General features: G+C 39.4%; 1 protein-coding gene across 3 annotated transcripts in view; it reads left to right on the top strand.

The window, feature by feature from the left end:
* The first annotated feature begins 8,364 nt into the window (after window positions 1-8,364).
* The window catches only part of etv6 (ETS variant transcription factor 6), a 41,524-nt gene continuing 36,938 nt past the window's right edge, over window positions 8,365-12,950 (top strand). The window contains exon 1 of one of the 3 annotated variants that reach the window (XM_078941755.1): window positions 8,365-8,857. In XM_078941755.1, the coding sequence (XP_078797881.1) occupies window positions 8,380-8,857 (478 nt within the window). In that variant the 5' untranslated portion in view covers window positions 8,365-8,379. The remainder of the gene's footprint in view (window positions 8,858-12,950) is intronic. The other 2 variants (XM_023952219.2, XM_023952220.2) reach the window with 2 other exon arrangements.

Genomic DNA, 12,950 nt, shown 5'->3' with positions numbered 1-12,950 from the left:
TTTAAAATATAGATACAATAAAATTAGAGATTTGCTCAAGCGTCTGCAAGTATTTTAACAACACAATATAGTCGTCTTTATCTTCAGAAAGGATTTCACAGTTTTCCACTTATTTTTACAGAAGAAAAGTGAAGCTGTTTTCTTTTATGAAGGTTACAACAGATGTTAATGAGATAAAACAAAAACAAACAAAACAAAGGCTTTGCAACAGTTTTTAGAATTAAATTTCCATGTAATTGCTAAGTTACAAATACATTTTTGGTTATTTAAAACTAGAAGGCATAATCAGGACTCTTAAAAAAACACAACATAGAAAAGCTTTTCTTTTTTAACTAAATTCCTAAAACTTAAAACTAATGAACACACCAGTCAAGGGGATGTAAAAAGACATAGCATAAAGGAAAGAAAAAAATTCTAACCCTTAGTGACTCAAAAACACTTACAAAGCCCCCAGTATATAAGATGCTCGGTTTTTAAATGATGCAAGGGAGTTTCTCGCCCAATCAGGTGCTCCGGACAATTAGGCACAAAGATGCAAACATGGGAGAAGAAAAAAAAAGGAAAAAATGTTCAACAATCCAAAAGCACAAAAATAACCCCAGAATTACAACCTTAGCTGGAACAACAGGTTAGCTTTATTTTTGCTCGTTAGCTGAGGTCATGTGGTCTGTTCCCAAGAACATTTGCCGCAATTTGGTTGATCGATGTTATCGCTCTATTCTGTGCTCGAGCACAACTAAGAGGTCGACCGCCCTACCACTGCACCATGGCCACCTGGGGTGAACTTTATGTAAATTTATTCCTGGAAGGCACTGAAAGACTCCAGTTACATCTCCACGTTTGGACTAAATTTGAAAAAATATAGTATTTAACGAATCAAAGTGAGTCTGTGCAATATATTTTTTTTTACGATCTTTATTTTTAAAGCAATCTTGTCTTTTTTTTTGCCACATTCTTTTTATTGAATTTTCAAAGTAAAAAAAAAAATACAGAAACACAATTTACATTTATAAATTTCACTTGAGTCAGCCATTACAAAACTTACAACTATATCAACAGTTTTTAGGTTAATGCTTTCTCTTATTCACAGTCTTTTTAACCCCCCCCCCCCCCCCCGCCTCCCCACCCGAAGAACAAGAGTGCCTCTCCTTGGATATTGACAAAATGAAGAATATAACCTTAACACACTTAAAATTAAGAGAAGAAAAAATAATAAATAAAAATTAAAAAACAGAGGTCTGTGTACCATCCAAAATTAACAATCAACATTCTATTCCAGAGGATCCATATTCTTTACAAAGTGTATAAAAGGTTGCCATATATTTTCAAATTCTTCTACTTTGTCTTTCAAAATATATGTAATTCTTTCTAAAGGGACCCCTGACAGCATTTGTTGGAACCATTGGTTTATGCTTGGACTGTGAGTGTTTTTCCAGTGTTTAGCAATACACATTTTAGCATGAATCAAGCTGAGATTTATAAACGCCCTCTCACCTTTGTTGTAGTGATGTATTTTAGGAAATATACCTAATAAGAAAAGCTTTGGCTCCAGTGGGATCTGTTTTAAAGTAATTTTCTCTATTGTGACTTTCACCTCTTCCCAAAAAGTTTGTATACATTTGCATTCCCAAGTACAGTGGAAGAATGTTCCTTTCATTTCCATACATTTGGAGCAAACATCTGGTATATTTCTGTTATATATATTTAAATCCGCTGGTGTTACATATGTACGCATCAACCATTTGTATTGTGTAAATTTTAGTCTGGAGTTAATTGACACCTTTTGAGCTGCAGCACAAGCAGCCTCCCATTCCTCATTTGTAATTTGTTTTTGGAGATCTTCTTTCCAAGCATTTACTTTGTATTGTGAACTTTCATTTGAATTTGACAAAAACAGATTATAAAACTCAGAAATGGCACCTTTTTTGGAACTGTCTCTCACCATGAACTTTTCTAAAATTGAGCTTGGTGGTTTATTGAGGATCTTCTGTGTTTTCCTAACAAAGTTTCTGACCTGGAGAAATTTATAAAAATGTTTTTTGCTTAACTCATATTTATTTTTTAATTCTTCAAATGACATCATGATATCAGAATCTGGAGAATATAAGTCCCGGATGGCGGAAAAACCCTTTGCTGCCCATATTTTAAAGGTGGCATCCGCTCTACCTGGGGTGAAGAATTTGTTCCCCCAAATTGGGCTGTATTGTGATAATGGTTGAGTTTGGTTCATGTAATTTAAGACTCTGAACCATATGTGTATCATGTGTTTAAGAATTGGGTTCTTTGTCTCTTTGCGCAGCTTTTTTGAGGTGTTTGAGTTAAGAAAAAATGGGAGGGGCAGCTTTAGATCATGGGATTCCATTTCAACCCAATGAGGTGTATTTTTGACTGTAAAATGAAACATTATAGATCTAATCTGTGCAGCCCAGTGGTACCATTCAATGTTTGGACTTTTTAGTCCTCCTCTGTCAAAGGGAAGATATAGTAACGTCAGACGGAGTCTCGCTTTTTTGTTGTTCCATATAAACCTGGCGAAAAGTTTCTTTAGTTTTGAAAATAAGTCTAGAGGTGGTGGCAGGGGTATGTTTTGAAAAAGATAAATCAGTTTTGGGAGTACACTCATCTTTAACATATTTATTCTTCCCATTATTGAAATTGGAAGTGTCATCCATTTCTCTATGGAGCTGTTTATCTTTTCCATTAAAGGATCATAATTTGATTCTACTACCTGTTCTAGTCTTGGTCTGATGTTAATTCCCAGATATTTGAAATTGTCAACTACATTAAATTGGATAATTTCAGAAGTTGGATTTTTTCTTTCTTCTTCATTAAGTAATAAAATAGAGGATTTTGTTTGGTTCACTCTGTATCCAGAGACATCACCATATTTTCTGATTATTTCCATTAAAGAAGGTATTGATTTTCTTAATTGAGAGAGAAACACAATCACATCATCTGCATATAAAGCTATTTTGTGTTCTACTGGACCCACCGTGATTCCATGTAGCCCTGTATGGGATCGTATTGCTACTGCTAGTGGTTCGATTGCCATTGTGAATAGCAAAGGTGACAATGGACACCCCTGCCTGCAGCCTTTTGTTATGTTTATTGACTGTGAAGTGTTCCTGTTAGTCAAGATTTTTGCCTTGGGGTTTTTATAAATGATCTGGACCCACATTTTAAAGTTGGTTCCACATCCAAATTTGTCCATAACCTTAAAGAGAAAAGGCCAATGGACCTTATCAAAGGCCTTTTCACCATCTAGTGCCAATAAACCTGTTTCTGCTTTATTTGTGTTGTAATGAATAATATTTAAAACCCTTCTCACGTTGTGAAATCCTTGCCTTCCAGATATAAAGCCATTTTGGTCTCTATCAATAATGCTTGGCAACACATTCTGTAGTCGTGTTGCCAAGAGTTTACAGATTATCTTAAGGTCAGCGTTTAACAAACTTATTGGTCTAAAATTTTCACATTTATTTGAGGGTTTTCCTGGTTTAGGTAATAGAATTATCAACGCACTGTTCATTGATGGGGGGAGATTGTTATTTCTAAATGCTTCTTGGAGCATTTCAAATATGGGTGTTATTAGTTTATTTTTAAATTCTTTATACAAATCAACTGGGAGACCATCTGGACCTGCTTTTTTTCCTGATTTGAGACTATCAATAGCATGTCCAATCTCCTCTTTGCTGATTTCCAGATTCAAAGCCTCTCTTTTGTCATCAGATATAGGTGGAATGGTTAACTGATCTAAGAAATTGTTTATGTTTTCAGTATTTGTTTTCTCTTTTGCATTGTATAACTCACTATAGTATTCTCTAAATGCTTTATTAATTTCAGTGGGATTTACAAGAGTTGTGTCATTTGATATAATAGATGTTATCGGTGTTTTAAACTCCAATTGTTTTATCTGCCAAGCCAGCAGTTTCCTTGCCTTGTCACCTTGATCGTAGAAGGATTGTTTCAGCCTTAAGAGACTTGCTGCTGCTCGACCAGCTGATTGTTTATTATATTCTGCTCTTAAAGTTGCTAACTCGTTTATCAGTTGCAAATTATTTTCTTTGTTGACCTTTTCCTGAAGCGTTTTAATCTTGTGTTCCAACTGTTGTCTCTCCCCTCTCCACTTTTTTGATTTTGAACCTGTATAGCTAATGATGTGACCTCTAAGAACCGCTTTGAAAGCTTCCCATCTTATACATGCAGACGTCTGCGCCGTGTTTAATTTGAAATATTCATCAATATGTTTTCCTATATATTTGATAAATTCTTTATCCTGTAACCATTTATGCTGGAAATGCCACCGGGGTGGGTCTTTAATAATATTTTTATCCATATATACTAAACAACATGGAGCATGGTCTGAGATCACAATGGACTCATAAAAACAACTGTTAATTTTATGACATAATTCTAAAGAGATTAGGAAATAATCAATCCTGGAAAATGTCTTATATTTACTAGAGTAGCAGGAGTAGCCCTTATCATTAAGATTTAATTCTCTCCATATGTCTAGTAAGTTCGATTCTTTAATGTAACCCTGAATAACCGTTCTGCATTTATTGTGGGATTGATCTGTTCCTGTTGATCTGTCTATTTTAGGGTCTAGAGTACAGTTAAAGTCACCTGCTATGATATATTGTCCTGTGAGTGACGCTATTATAAGAAAAACATCCTCAAAAAAATTAGCATCATCTATGTTAGGGCCATAAACATTTACAAAACATAAATCCTCTGAAAGTAATTGACCTTGAATGATTAGATATCTTCCCCATTTATCTTTTATTATATTTTTTACTTGAAAAGGAACTGTATTACGGAGTAATATCATAACTCCTCTTGCATTAGAGGAAAATGGGGCTGTAAATACACTGCCTTGTCATCTTCTTTTAATACTTTTCAAATCTTTATCAAGAAGATGAGTTTCCTGCAGAAATACCACCTGACCATCCATATCTTTTATTCTGTTCATAACTTGTTTCACTTTGTTTGGATTTCGAAGACCTCTGCAGTTCCAAGAAACAAACTTAATTTTTACTTCTTGTGTCATTTTCAACTACGACATACATATTAACTTGACACTTTTTTGTAGAGAGGCACGGAAAACCCTGGATGCTTGAACATGCATCAAAACAAATCCCCTTTCCCTTTGTTTAAATAAGAAATCCCTCCCCCCTGAAAGTCGTCTCCCGTTATCGCCTTGGACCGTTCCACGCCTGCGAGGATCGGTCCCTCCACTCACCATCGTCTTTGTTTGAACACTGGTGCTATCTCGTGTAGTAACACTCCATGCTCTACCCTGAAATGTTCTCTAACAGATTTATTCACTGATTATTTTCCACTTATCTTCATTATCTTCAACATGATCTTTCCCTCCCCCGTTAACTGTTGCCACAAACTTTAAAGGTATCCCCGATATTACTTGCTTATTCACTAAATAATAATACACATATATGACATCTCCGTGGGTATATATTTACGCTGTGTCCTCCTGGACATTCTCGACAAACTTCTGTGCTTCAGCTGGACTTTTGAAGGTGTGGGTGCGATCTTTGTAGGTCACCAGCAGTTTTGCAGGATGAATCAGCCCGTGCCGAATGCCCCGGTTACGCAGCTCCCGGCGCACCGGGTCAAACTGCTTCCTCAGCTGGTGAAGCCCCGTGGCTAAATCCGGGAAAAATCGAACCTGTTTTCCTTTATATTTTATGTCTTTGCTGTTTTTTGCTGCCACCGCGACCGCTTGCTTCTCCCTGTAATCGGCGAACTTCATTATTAATGTTCTCGGTGGCGCTCCAGGTTCCCTCGCTGGTCCGACCCGGTGTGCTCGCTCGATCTTCACCGTCGCTCCTCGCGCCTGCATATTTAATGCCTCCGGGATCCACTTCTCCAGGAATGTGTACGGGTCTTCTCCTTCGGCCCCCTCCGGCAGCCCGACCAGCCTCAGATTATTTTGTCTGGATCTGGTTTCCAAGTCCAGGAGTTTGTCTTCCATCCCTCTTTGTTTGGACTCCAGCGCGCTCACTTTGGCCTGTAGGCTGGCGACATCCTCTTCTGCACGTGATGTGCGCATCTCCACTTGCGAGATTCGTTCCGTGAACTCACTCATTTCTTTTTTTATATCTCCGATTGCGGTCCCGATTCCATCAAAACGAGTTGTGAACTCATCCCTCATAGCTCCAATGGCAGCCAGGATCTCATCCGCTTTGGATCTCTCCAACTCCGGGTTCCGTTCTCCTTTACCTTCAGCCATGTTGCCAGCCTCAGTTCTTTGGGAACTGCTCCGAGTTTGAAAGTCCGTCAGCTTTGGCTGGTTGTTGGTATCCGGCCTTTGTTTGTTGCCTCTCGGCATTCCTTTTATGTTCTCAAACCCCTTTACCTAAGTTTTGGGGGAGATTGGAGTATTTTCGCAGGATTTAAGTGTCGAGATAGCAGAGCAGTGACTATTGCGTCTGCTCAGGTGGTCGCCATAACCGGAAGTCGCAATCTTGTCTTTTAAAGTATCCGCTGCCGCCCATATGAAATAGTTTCAGGTTGAAGCTTGTAAAGTAATTGAAATCTTAAACCAGATGCTAACGTTTGGAAAATATACATGTGGCAGAAAGTTTGAGAGAGACAGGACGTCTCACAAAAAGACTAAATGAGCGGATTCAATTCCATCCAATGTAAAAGAGGGTTTTATCCACAAGTTTCTTACTAATCCTGGCAAGGGTTTCAACCCCTGACCACTAGAATGACTGATGCTAAGTTCCCGCCGTTCACACTGGACAAACAGCGAGGGACATCTTTTTGTTGTAGACACGGTACAAATCTCATAAATCTTGCTCCGGGCTTTTTCTTTCACAGCTCTATTCCAGTGTATGAAAGACTTGGTGTCGTATTACTCAAATCACAATGTTTCATGGACAGCATCCATACGTCACTACAAAGTAAAATTTCACCTGGTATTATTTTTAATATCTGTGCAAAGGCTGAAGGTTTTGAACGTAGAGCCTGAAAATGGTCTTAAAAATGTACGTAGCTACACGTGGACGTGAGAGTTTTGAACGCGGCAGCCGGAAATCTGTATTTACACACATTTATATAGGCTTTTCCTTGGAAGTGGTTTCTTAACCCGTGTGCTATCCAAGGCACGATAATATTGGGAGTGGGGTCATCTAGACCCAACTAGACAGTGCACTGTACCTTTTTTCTTCAATGATTTTTGATCTTCACTGGTTTCCATGGATTACATGAAATCTTTCCACCTTTATCATGGTAGGGAGAACACCTCAATGTAAAGGTGGGGTCATCTGGACCCCACAAGATAGCACAAGGGTTATAAACCAAGAGCGACTAAACTGTGTTGGCTTGACTTACCTGCAGACGCGATGACAAAGCATCTTGAAGATACCCCTAAAGTTTCACAGATTTTCACCACATGGCAGTAGAGGCAGAACTGTGTGTTAATACTATTAAACAATTACAATTCTGTTTTCAGTAGGCTTTTGCTTTCTAACTCTACATCCAAGAATGTTAGCTCCAACAATCTGGGGGGAGTTAGAACACAGTTGTAATTATCCAATAATTGTCTTTTTTGGCTCGTCTTCGAAAAAAAATTGTTGTTAAACTCTCCTAAACTTTTCCAAAAATTTAAGAGAAACATTTCACAAATAAGAGTTTTTGCACATCTTTATATATTGAAAAACTGCCATGTTTAGTTTTATCGTTAACCAATTATGTTTTGCATTTTGCTGTTCCTCTTCTTCATTTGTATCCAGATTTCTTCAATACTTCTTTTTACAATTGTATCCTATAATATTGTTGTCTGCATGAGCCTAAAAAAGGTTGGAAATGGTATCAAACAAGCTTTAATGGAGCTTTTTATCCACTTAGCTGTTTAGCAGACACTCATATTCAAAGTGACATACACGTTTCTTACATTTATGACCAGCGTGGGACACACAATGTCTGCCTAGGCTGGGAAATTAAACCCCTGATCGAGTGTTGTTGTTTTCGGGTTTCCAGGAAGGTTTGGTGCTTTATTTTAAATTGCATTATCTAGAAGTCATGAATAGTTTACTGACTCCTGTGATCTCATGTCACTGATTATTTTAGATGTCTTTTATGGATACTAATAGTTGGCTGCACGAGAGATTCAGACATGAAAACAAATGGTATTTGAATTGGTAATTTTAAACTGCAGGTTTAGTCATGGTTTTCAAAACATTGTATCTAATGTATTGTTAATATACTTTTGCGGCATGAATTGTAATATTTTTATGACGTTATACCTTTCATTGTGCGGCATTTTTTAGAGGTATAAAAAATATTCCACCTTTTTTTCCTCCCTTATTTTGAACATGACAGTTTAGTTTTATGGTCGATGCAACGCAAAGCACGATGGTTAAAAGCCCTTCAACGGCGCGGTTTTTCTCGTTCGTCTCTCAGACGGCAGTTGCGTGTCTGCAGAGCGACCCGCTGCGATTTCCTGCTTCGGGTTTCCCTTTAAAAGGGGGCAAGGCTCGTTGCTGGGAATTCACGTCATTTCGCCGTTTTACACACAACCAGATCAATGAGCGACACACACCGCGCGCGAGGGGGGTGTCTCTCTCTTCCAGGAAGGGATTATTAACCAGCGCGCTGCCGACATGTGAAGGAAAACACGCGCGGACAAAAGAAGTTTTCGGCACCGCCACATGGACCGGACCAAATAAAGAGAATCGGCGGCGGGGGGGGGAAGAAAATAGAACTTCTCCCACAGCTACGAGCCGAGCGGTCGGACTGCCGCTGCCGCCGGGAAAGGAGCCACGCAGCTCGGGGAAAGTGGACGGACGGAAGTTGACGGGAGATAATGTCCGAACCCTCCGCTGCGAACAAGGTATCTGCGACCCGCCACCTTGTGCCCCCTCCCCCCCCCCATCTCTTCCCACACACTCTTTGAGGCTCGCGGCTTGGGGCACGCGCGCGTTTCTGCCGCTCATCTGTTGCTCGCCGCGCGCGTGTGCCTCACGGACACAAGTCGTGACTGTGGCGGATGGATTTAACGACGGGAAACCGTCGAAAACAAACACTTTTAAGCTCCGCGGAGTGTTTTATGGCGGTACATTAGAGACAAAAGTCACCAATGAGCGTGTGTCAAACTCCGCGCGTGCACAGAACGTCCCACGCGCACAATTTGGAATATAATCTAAATTCACTTTTCTACATCATTTTTTTTAAGGGAGACAGGGGTTGTCGGTCACCATTTGTACTCGTCTTTGCATTGCTCATCTTGAAAAGCAGCGATTCCTAAATGAAAGCTTAAGGTCCTAACTTTAAGTATGTATCTTTTTTACCAAGGTCTTTGTTAAGGAGTAATAAACCATCAAAGACATTCTGGTACAATGTGACCACCGACCCCAACAAGGTGTTGGTGGTCTCAGGTTGTGGGGTTGGTTGTCCCTATAGAAGTTCAATAGAATTTCAGGGGTTTTAAAATATGACGCTTTTAGTTTGTTACGCTAAAAACTGCAAATAAATTTTAAAATAAATACCACCACTACGATAGCATGTTTAAGTGACTGGAATTAAGGAGGGGATCACTTAGTTGAACTGTTTTCTGTGTTTTTGTCAATAAATCCAAATAATTTTCAGTGCTAAAACGTCTTTATTATCATTTCAGAATGTCAGTTGCCGTTCAACAAACGTACAAAAACCCAAAAAGATGCACATGTCCAATATTCTGAGAGACCCACTCCTTTCAAATTTGTGTTTTTGCTTTTTCTAGCATGTTCCTGTAGCATTTTTCTCACGCTTGACGATACATATAAATAAAATTAGGCTTCAAATTGCTTTTCGGATTATTTCCTTATTCAGATCATTGTGAATCAGGAGCAGATGAAAAAATGCAGTTTGAAAAAACCTGCAGCAGTGGCGTTCGTGCTACAGTCGACGGGCCATAAGCTCCCTGCTCCGCTCCATTCTGATGCATCCACCTGCAGACAAATGGATCCATGAACGTCTTTATTTTCCTCATCCGAGCTGGAGTCTGGATCTAAACTGTCAGCTGGATGGCTCCAATATTGCTTGCAGTTCTTTTTTTGTTGCCTTGCTAATGTTGGGTTGGGGCTGTAAGCTAGCGGTAGAGAGTGTAAACAAAGGGCAGGCCTACTCTGCCTCAACAGTCTCACCCAAAACTCAGAGGCAAATTTCCAATGAACTACTGATGCTCTGCAGGACTGTGTCGTAGAAAACCACACCGGTTGTTGGATTTTGGCTAAGATTGCCGTAATCATAATCATAAGACCACTGGGAACACTTTGACAATAGATCAAAACATCATTGGAACTAGAACAATATTGATTCTATATTGTTCTAAGTGGTACCAGCTAGGTCACCTGCTGATCTTAGCGTGTTCAGTCCATTTGTTCCCGTGCTCCTTAACGTTTCCTGGAACAAAAATACATAATTATGTCAGAATTCCAAGACATTCCTGACTTTTAAGTCATTGTAGTGTAACTACATCCTTTGAATTAGTCATTTTATGCATAATCTACAAAAACAAGCAGACAATTTCTTTTACAGAGATTGAGTAAAGTAAAAGAAATACAACAGATGAAAGGTAAGCAAGTTTTCTACACAAGAAACCCGCTAAATGTTGTTAGCTAGTGTTTTATCACACGCTGAAATCTGTGACAGTATCTAATAATGTGAATATGAAGTAAAATATATTTCATGTTTTACCAGACATGTTCAAATTTCAGACCATGGGCCAAATGTGTTCAAAGTTCCAACGGCTGCAGGTTCCTGTCACAAGATCAATCATATGCAGCCCACAGCACTTTCTGAAAACTGTGTGCAATTTCTTGATTGCGATTGGCTACGTTCTGTTATAAGCCGTTGTAAACCTGTGGGACACCGTCGCAGGACCCTCCGATTGACACTTTCCAGCTCATTTCTAAAATATTGACTGTGAAACGAAATGAACAGATTTGTTTGTGTGATCAAAACCACAATGATTTGTACTTCTGAATAAGATAACTATTTGTGTTATTTTCGTCTTCACACGATTTAAAGTGAGAAGTTAACCACAAGCATTTAATAATAACTAATATGTAACATTTCATGTAAACCCAGGTTTAATGTTAATGAAAGTATTTTTTCCGACAGACATTTTCTCCAGTTTATTTCTGGTCTTCAAATATGACATTCACAGTCATTTTGGTAATTCAGATTAGGGCTGCGGGATGTGAGGAAAATGGGATGTTACTGATCAAAATTGTGAAGACGATATAACTTGTGAGACATGATCATCACCGGGACATTCATGCAGCAGTGGAGACACGCTGGAGGCAGGGACGGGGAAGTATCTTGCTCAACGACACAGGAACGGTTCACTGGGGGAGCGGGGATTGAACCACTGACCCTTCGATCATTGGACGACCCGCTCTACCGCTTGAGCCACCGCCTGGGCCACTGGCACTTTGATACGTTAAATACTGTGTTGCCAGGATTCGTTAAGACAGTCCAAAATAAAAATTACAACAATGGGCTGTTTCATGTAATAATAATGTCCACATAAAGAAAACAGTAATAAATAACTCACGATTGGTTTTATATAATGTCCATTTCTGTTAGAAGCCGTGTCTCCGCTTTCGTTGTTGTGTTTCAGTATTTGTTCATTTGTACTGGGATTCGTTTGTTGTTGTATCTTGTATCCCGGCCACCTTGGTTGCATGATGGCGCAATGTGGCGTTTCTCTGACACAGAATCTGTTGATTTACATGAAGCTATTTACTGCTTTACAGTGTTGCATATCCGTGCAAGGCGTCTTTCCTTTCTGCTAGGATTATGTCAATTGAGTAAACAGTTGAAGAGTTACAGTAGTTGACTTGTCTTTTTTTCTACTCACATGGAGGGGTCGAGACGGTAGGGATATGGCATTTCACACCGATCAACACACAGGAGTAAGAACACTATCATGCAGGAGTGGAGCGGCAGTGACCAGATGGTGGTCGGGGTGGAGTCTGACACACAATCGTAGGAAACCGTTGACTTCGATTGGAAGCCATTGCATTTAGGCCAAATGGAGTTTGGGCTCCAATTCTCTGAGTAGAAAACATTTTAAGCTAACTGTACAAGAAAATCAAAACAAAAAAGCGCTCGATTGAAAAGTTGCACAGTTGGGTGAGTCTTTATTAATTTTAAGAGGTTAGGAGCTCATTATTTTTTCAACTGAAGTCGCATTTATCGCATCAGACTGAAAAGACAACCAACAGCAGTTAAATGCAATGGTTTACCGGCTGATCTTGGTTTACTGTCACCTCTCTGGAAGCAAACTGAAGCTGCCTTGCACACGCAGTCAACATGACTGACGTGTTGCAATGTGTGTGGTCTTTGCATTAATCAGCAATGAAAATAATTCATTGTCACAGCCATAGTAAAAAGGAGAACATCAGGGGATGTAAGCAATTATTGAGCAACACTCCAAACACACCAAATCATTGATGTGTGGCAACTTTCACATGTTACTGTGTAGTTTTGCACTGTAGAGGTGTTTTCAAAGATGCATTTTTGTCCTGTACAAACTAGTTTCAGACTAAAATACAGGTTTATTTTTGGGTTTGGCTCAAAATTGGTGTGTAAAATTATTGGGAATGTGCCGTCAGCATGAAGTTTCTGAAATAGATAGGGTCTCTGCAACTAAAGGTTTATGGTAGTTTGTTCCTGACATAGATTTGATAATTGCTGAGATTAGCTCAACTCCACAAAGTTGTACCTCCAGTGCGAGAGGAAGACTTTTCATGTCTTCTTCATCCTGCTGCCCAGTTCTATCCCATTACTTTCCCGTTTAGTCTTTATGACTGGCTTTTCGTTACCCCCTTTTGTCAAATTGGACACAGTTGATGTTGTGTGAAGACACTGGCAACTGAAGTCTATTTTTTTTCCTTCCTTCCGTTGCCTCTGAGAGAAGGAAATGGGGGTCTAAAAGA

The sequence above is a fragment of the Oryzias latipes genome, chromosome 23, assembly GCF_053564925.1.
Source record: "Oryzias latipes strain Hd-rR chromosome 23, Olatipes_Hd-rR_3.1".
Taxonomy (NCBI): Eukaryota; Metazoa; Chordata; class Actinopteri; order Beloniformes; family Adrianichthyidae; genus Oryzias; species Oryzias latipes.
This window is presented reverse-complemented; position numbering and strand designations above follow the sequence as displayed.